Below are 7,888 nucleotides of genomic sequence, written 5' to 3'. Positions count from 1 at the left end.
CCTTGTCTTTAAAAACAACAGCTCTCATTTCAACTCGAGTAATTTAATTAAGAAATTCCTGAATGTTTTGTAACCATGAAAACCTGTCAAAGCATAGAGAACTTTTGACTTGTTTCAGTTCCTTCATTTTTTTTCTCCAGAAAATAAGGCTCTTTTGGGGTACAGCCAAGAGTGACTGGATATGGGCAGTACTCTTCTATTTGTCAAAAGCAAAGGTTGTACCCTCACTTTAAATATGCATCCTCAGAAACAACATCTCAGGAAACTGACCAGAACCCTTTGTATTCCATACAGCTTAAGTATAAACTCATACTCTGAAGTCCTGGATTAAAAGGAGCTGAACAAATGGTTTCCTGCCAATGTATCTGAGAAGAGCCATAGCACAAAGCAATAGATAGTAACAGTCCTGTATAAAGTCAGGTTACATTACTTCATGTTTCCCTGCTTGTATTTTCTGCTACTTAGCCTGCTCCAAGAAGTAAAGGGACCTATTTTACATTTCATTTCTCCCTCAGACTGCTGCTTTTGATGCTGTGTTAGGAGTCTGGAAATACAACCTCAAATATTTTCATTGTCTGTAACTAAGTAATAAGGCAGGTTGGATGTTCTTTACAAAGACAAGAGCATTTATCTTTGGTTGCCAGAGGTTCAATCCAATCTTGTTGATAAACACTTGTAAGTTGGTGCTTTTTCAGTTGGCTATTCTGCTTCAACACATAGTTTACCTAGAACACAGTTCAGCCTTCACAGATCAGCTCTTCAGGAGGACCCTGGAAACCATCCAGGAGTCTGGCTCTCAACATGGGCAGTGTGGTATGTGTCTGCTTGGAAAAGTAGTATCAAGCTCTGCCTTACTTTGGAACCATGTCTCCAGTCTCACTTGGTTGCTTCCCTGCCTGTTAATGAGATACTGTAGCGACAAGACCCAAATCAGTTTAGCAATGCCTTGTCTTAACCCTGACTCGCATAGAAAGGCACTTACCTCTTAACAGGCAGCCACACTTCAGCCAGTTTCATAAATACAAAAAAAAATTTTTTTCAACAAATCCCTAATAAGTCCTGAAATAAGAGAAATAGCACAAAGGAGGAAAGAAATAGCTTCCTGGGAGAGGAAAAATTGTCCATAAGAAAGCCAACTGGCTGAACCTTTCGAAACCATTGCCTTCTAGTATGTATTGATCTTGACCTTAAGCACAGCAGGAGCTGGCCTCAGCTGCTAGGTGTCCCCAGGGCAGTGTCCCAGAGCCTGGAAGACAGCTTTTGTCAGCAGGTTCAGTACAGCAGGAAAACTCGTCCTGGCAAAGTTCAGTGGTTCTGTTAGCGAAGACTGCTACTGCTGCTGGCCTGGGAGCTGCCCATGCCTGGATGGTCCGGACTGTGTCGGTTCTGGCAGGAGAGAAAGAAGGGGTTATTTAGGCACTAGCCTTGGCCAGAGAAAAACCATCTTGCTCTGGGTTTTCTGTCGTGAGGCAAAGGGTAAGATAGGGAAACTCACTGACTTCCACCCTACCTTCTTTTTTTTCTTCTCTTTCTTCTTCTTTTTCCGTTCAGGATCCTCCTCTTTTTTCTTTTTCTTCTTCTTGTGATCTGAGTCAGATGGTGTTTCTGTAGGAAACGGATGCCTGTCACCTATACAACTCAAAAGTCCTCTGCTGCTATAGACTCAAAATTCTGCTTTTTCCCCGAGATGGATAGAAAGGGTACCAATGTTCAACAAAGCAACAACAAAATGCAGGGATGTCTAATGTCCCCACTTGCCCGAGAGACCCCGGTATGTTAATCCCTTATGCAGGAGGATTTGGGGATTCAGGGTTCCTAACAGATACTTAGCTGCATTTAACTGAAATACCAAGCATAGTATTCTTGCTATGAACAGAACTGCTTCTTACCTGGGGGGACGGGATCCTGGGTGCGGCTCTGTTTGTGCTTATGCTTATTTTTCTTGGGAGGCTGAATGTGCATCAGACGACACTGTTCTGGCAGCTAAAGGAACCAAAGGAAAGTCTAGGTAAGTCTAATCACTTGGAGATGCTATGCAGAAACCTACATAGGAATAGACTTGGGGACAGAAAGCCACCTGCGTGCCTTTTAGGCCTCCCGATTTGCTGCCTTGCTTCCCAATAGGGGACTCACCGGGCCAGTGTGGAGGCGGAAGCCAGACAGCATGGTCCCTGTGATGGGATTGAAAGAACCACTAAGAATAGGAGGCTTCTCAATAAGAGAGCGGAGGCTGCTGTTATCATGGGAACCAGGCAGATCAATCATCCCTGGCAGGTCAGGCAGAAAGTTACTTAGCTTCTCCTTCACCTTCTTTCCACAGAACTTATTATAGTCATGTTCCAGTTTGTAGTGTGTGATCAGGTTGGTACTGCCTGTCAATTCTGTGCTACCTAGAGAACACAAAGAATTAAAAAAGAAAAACGTCAGTACCCAAAGAAGCTTTTTTTTTTTTTTTTTTTTTTGTCATTGATCTAAAGGGACAGTGAAGGACTATATTTTAACCTAAATAGGGAATTGCAAACATTATAAAATTTTAATTGTATAATAAGAAACTGAGCAAAAATCAATGCAGGTGAATATACCCTAATATGAAAACCTGAAATTTGGAAACTTGCAATCTGCAGTTCTTTGAAATCAAGCTTACTGAGAGCCTACATGACTCATACGGGTGTGGTGACTCACACCTGAAGCCCTGGGTTGGAGAGGTAGCCAGTGCAGCGACAGGGAGGATCTGGGTTTACAGCTTGCCCATACCAAAAGCAAGTGAGACCCCCATCTGAGTAGCTAGCTACTCAGAGCTGAGGTTTAAGGATCATGGTTGGAAGGAAAGCCTATGAGACATCTCCAATTAACTATTGAAACAGCTGGAAGTGGAGGTGTGGCTCAAGTTGTACAAAGCCATCGTTGAGCAAAAAAGATCAGGATATGGATCTGGCACTATTCAAGCCCTAGTATTAGTATGAACAAAACAAACTAAAGAGACACACTAAGTCATTATGGCATAAATATAGCATAGCTGACTTACTTTAATAGCATATATAAACTTACTAGGTAAAGCACTAACAAGCAGAGGTAAAAAATACCTAATCTAGGATCGGGAGTTTGGCCAGGTGGTAGAGTACTTGCCTTCGCATGCGTGAAGACCAAGGTTCCATCCTTGGTACCACATACATAGAAAAGCCGGAAGCAGTGCTGTGGCTCAAGTGGTAGAGCACTAGCCTTGAGAAAGCTCAAGGACAGTGCTCAGTCACCAAGTTCAGTCCCCAGGACTGGCACACACACACACTACAACTTCATCAATCATGGGTACACAAGGTACAAATAACAAAAGTGGCTTGTTGATAATCATTCACTTGTGAAAAAACAAAGTTCTGAACTCTAAGTCCCTGGACTACACAGCCAATGTCCTGTTCATTCATGTATTGCTAGTGACAATGTGGTGCACACATAACTCAAATATTTATTACCAAGTACTTTTCTTCTATGTGTAGTTCTTTTTTTTTTGTGTGTGTGTGTGTGTGTGTGTGTGTGTTGCTACTGATGCTTGAACTTAGGGCCTTGGGTTCTTGCTTAGGTCTCTGCACTCAAGGCTAACATTTATCATTTGCACAACAACTTTACTTCTGGCTTTTTGGTGGTTAACTGGAGATTAAGGGTCTCACAGATTGTCCCGCCAAGCTTTGAACCTCAATCCTCAGAACTTAGCCTCCTGAGTAAGTAGGATTACAGGATTGAGCCACTGGCACCCAGTTTCAGAACTAATTAGAAAGCCATATTCCTCAACTCAAAAATCTCAACAGGTCTTAGGACATATGTAGCTCCATGATACAGTGCTTGCTTAGCATGTGCAAGGTGCATGTTAACACCCAGCATCATTAGGGAAAAAAAAAGTATAGAAAGAAAGGAAAAAAGGCTAGAAAGAAATGCCTTACTCCCATAATCCTATTCAGGAGGTTGAGATTTGAGGATCAAGGTTCAAACAGCCCAGGCAGGAAAGTCCATGAGACTCATCTCCAATAAATCACAAAAAAAGGCAGGAAATAGAGCTGTGTCTCAAGTGGCAGAGGGCTGGTCTTGAGCACAAAAGCTCAGAGCAGTGTCCTCAGCTCAAGCCCCAGGAACATCACCAAACAAAAAAAAAAAAACAGGAAAGACCAGGAGTTTGGCCTAGTGGTAGAGTACTTTCCTAGCATGCATGAAGATCCAGGTTCAATTCCTTGTTACCACATACACAAGATAAAACCGGAAGTGGTGCTGTGATTCAAATGGTACAGCTCTAACCTTCAGAAAAAAGCCCAAGGACAGTGCTCAGAACCTGAGTTCATGCCTTAGGACTGCCAAAAAAAAAAAAGAAAAGAAAAGAAAATCCAGGAAATAAAATCATGATTGTTAAGTCACATTTGTGCCTCCTTATTTAAAACAAGCTTCTTAAAAATTAAAAACCAGGGGCTGGGAGTTTGGTCTAGTGGTAGAGTGCTTGCCTAGCATGCCTGATTACCCAGGTTTGATTCCTTGGTACCACGTACATAGAAAAAAAGCTCAAAGTGGTGCTGTGCTCTTAGTGCTGAGCACTAGCCTTGAGAAAGCCCAAGGACAGTGTTCAGGCCCTGAGTTTAAGCCCCAGGACTGGCGAAAATAAAAATTAAAACTAGACCAGGATTGGCGCTGGTGGCTCATGCATGTAATCCTAGCTACTTAGGAGGCGGAGATCTGAGGATTGTTCAAAGCCAGCCCAGGCACACGAAAGTTCATGAGACTCATCTCCAATTAACCACTAGAAAAGCCAGAAGTGACACTGAGGCTCAAAGTGGCAGAGTACTAGCCTTGAGCTGAAGAGCTCTGGGATAGTGCCTAGGCTGAGATCAAGCCCCACAACTGACAATAAAATAAAACGACCAGGTTCATGAATCTCTCGCCCTTCTCATCACTTTTCTCACTCCCCAGCATTTGCTTGGTAAAGATGTATTTGTCAACTGAAATGAATCAATAGGAAGAATCAGAATAGGTAAGGGAAAATAAAGGTAAAGAAATTATTAGTGGATGCCAATCACCAATTTAAAAAAAAATCAGCCTCTGTCTTTATACTTGGGTGTTTGTTTTTTTTTTCTCTCCACCTATAAAGTACAGAAAGTAATTCTATATCAGAAGACAGTGTTCCTTTTCTCTTTGGTTTTCTTGGTGCCAGAACTGGGGCTTGAACTCAAGCCCTGGGTACTATCCCTTAGCTTTTTCTGCTCAAGGCTGGCACTCTCCCACTTGAATGACAACTCCACTTCCTCCTTTTGGGATGATTAACTGGAGATAAGAATCTCACAGACTTTTCTGCCTTGGGCTGGCAACCTTCAGATCTCAGTCTAGTAACCAGGATTGCAGGCATGAGCCACCAACGCCCAGGGACTATTACATCTCAGTGTGTTGCAAACTCTTTTTTTGTTTTTGGTGGTTTTTTTTTTTTTTTTTTTTTGCCAGTCCTGGGCTTGAACTCAGGGCCTGAGCACTGTACTTGGACTTTCTCAAGGCTAGAGTTCTACCACTTGAGCCACAGCACCACTTCAGACTTTCTATGTATGTGGTACCAAGGAAACAAACCCGGGTCTTTATGCATGCTAGGCAAGCACTCTATAACGAGGCCAAGCTCCCAGCCCTCAAAGTACTTTTCTAATAGTTATTTCTTTCAAGCCATGATGTGGCAGTAAAGCTTGGAATGGATGAAAAAGTATCTTAGATACCTAGGTCTAAAACAAGAACTTAATTCTTCATCTTCCTAGTGTTCTCTAGACTTCCATCCCCAAAATTACTCCTGCTGAAATCTTACATAGCATTCTCAATTCCTCCCTCTTCTTCATTTCTATTTTTAGTTCTTCATTCCTGTCAGATCTTCCTGTGATAAGTACCCTGCATCTTTTCTCCACTGCTGAGACCCAGTTAAAACAACCAGTTCCTTCCTGGATGACTGAATAGTAACTTTGCATTGATTCACCTTTCATTCTTTCCATGACTGCTTAAGTAATTTAAAATTAATGATTGTTAAAATGGCTTATGTTAAATAGCCTGTGTTAAAATGGCTTCTCTTTGGATTTTGTGTGTGTGTGTGTGTGTGCTTGCCCTGGGACTTGAACTCAGCACTGTCCCTGAGCTTTTGTGGTAAAGGTTAGCACTCTACTCCTAGAGATACAGTTCCATTTCTGGGTTTTTGGTGATTGATTGAAGATAAAGAGTCTCATGGACTTCCCTGTTCATGCTAGCTTTGAATGAAGATTCTCAGATCTCAATCTCATGAGTTGTTAAGATTATAGGAATTAGGATTTTAAATGCTTTATAAAGACCTCTGCTGGGGCTGGGAGTTTGGTCTAGTGGTAGAGTGCTTGCCTAGCATGCACAAAGACCCAGGTGTGATTCCTTAGTACCACATGCAAATAAAAAGCCAGAAGTGGTGCTGTGGCTCAAGTGGTAGAGCTCTAGCCTTGAGAAAGCCCAAGGAGAGCGCACAGGCCCTGAGCTCAAGCCCCAGGACTAGCAAAAAAACCAAAAACAAAACCCTCTCTTTTCTGTATACTTTATCTCCCAACACTCTTCACTGGGATCTAACAGGTTTTCTGTATCTCAGATATCACAACCTTTTTGCCTCAACAGGACTTTTGATCTCTTTTCTTCATGTAGAACTATCTATCCAGTATTAGTTTATGCTTTTTTTTTTTTCCGGATGTGGGGCTTGAACTCTGGGCGAGGGCAATGTCCCTGAGCTCTTCAGCTCAAAGGTAACACACTCTTCCACTTGAGCCACAGCTCCACTTCCGGTTTTCTGGTGATTAATTGGAGGTAAGAGTTCCTTGGACTTTTCATGCCCCAGCTGGCTTTGAAACTCCATCCTCAGATCTCAGCCTCTTGAGTAGCTAGGATTACAGGTGTTTATCTATTGAGAGAGAGTTCTATGACCATTCTCGAACTATTTTATCTTGCACGTTCAATTATTTGTTTTCTAATGCTGACAAGAAAACTTCAAAAGATCAGCATCTTATCAGTCTTGTCACACTTAACAATATTTGGGTTATATAGTGCTAAACAACAACAAAACTGCTTATGGTGCTGGTTAATTGCATCCAAAGACTCAGGCACACCAAGGCAGTTTGACAGAAGCCACCATGCCTCCTCCTCCTACATAACTGTTTGAAAGAAGTTGGTTCGATTGTAATTCCTTCTTTGGAGAGAAGAATGGCTGAGTCTTTGGTAAGGTAGACGATTTGTCCCAAACAAATGTGTGGAAGATTTGAACGAACACACACACACACACACACACACACCCAAAACTAGCCTCTCAAGTTCCAAGCTCAATCCTCCAATGTTTAGGTAGTCACAAAATAACAAAAGTTAGTGACCCAGTCCGGATTTAGTGAAAGACCATCAGGGGGTGGCTCACCACCCCCATCAGTCCCATGAGTTGTAAATTATCCCTTAATCGCGACCTTCCGAATTTGAACTTGTTGCCTAGGTTCCCTTCCACCTCCAGCGGTAGGCTGATAGCCACGCCCACCACCTGACAGCTCTAATTCCATTGGCTGGCTTCGGCCAGGCCTAGTACTCACCTGGCAGTTCCCTCATGAGGTAGAAGGGGCCACAACCAGCCGCAGATTTATCTGCTCCCGGAGGGGCCGTAGTCGCGGCTGGGGGTGGGGCGGTCCCGGGACCTCCGCCCGGAGGAGGAGGAGGTGGGGGTGGAGGCTTCCCTGGTCCGAAGCCTAGTGCAGTGGGGGGCGGTGGAGGGTCGGCTTGAGCTCCGAACAGTGCCGTGAAATTCTCCATCGTCCCCTCGGCCCTGACTCGGTCTCGGTGTCTGGCGTTAGTGATTTTTATTGGACAGTCCTCTCCCCAGGTACCGCCCACTTCCTTT

The 7,888-nt window shown here is 43.4% G+C and overlaps 1 protein-coding gene across 1 annotated transcript; it reads right to left on the bottom strand.

The window, feature by feature from the left end:
* Positions 1–24: 24 nt before the first annotated feature.
* Positions 25–7,837, bottom strand: Med19 (mediator complex subunit 19). Its single transcript, XM_090347650.1, has 5 exons — positions 7,584–7,837; positions 2,134–2,390; positions 1,890–1,983; positions 1,511–1,605; positions 25–1,386 (listed from the first exon to the last, which is right to left on the bottom strand). The coding sequence occupies exons 1-5, from the start codon at positions 7,798–7,800 to the stop codon at positions 1,318–1,320; spliced, it is 732 nt and encodes a 243-aa protein (XP_090203776.1). The 5' UTR covers positions 7,801–7,837; the 3' UTR covers positions 25–1,317.
* Positions 7,838–7,888: the final 51 nt, after the last annotated feature.

Source organism: Megascapheus bottae, chromosome 16 (assembly GCF_031878675.1).
Source record: "Megascapheus bottae isolate mThoBot1 chromosome 16, mThoBot2.hap1, whole genome shotgun sequence".
NCBI classification, from domain to species: domain Eukaryota; kingdom Metazoa; phylum Chordata; class Mammalia; order Rodentia; family Geomyidae; genus Megascapheus; species Megascapheus bottae.
This window is presented reverse-complemented; position numbering and strand designations above follow the sequence as displayed.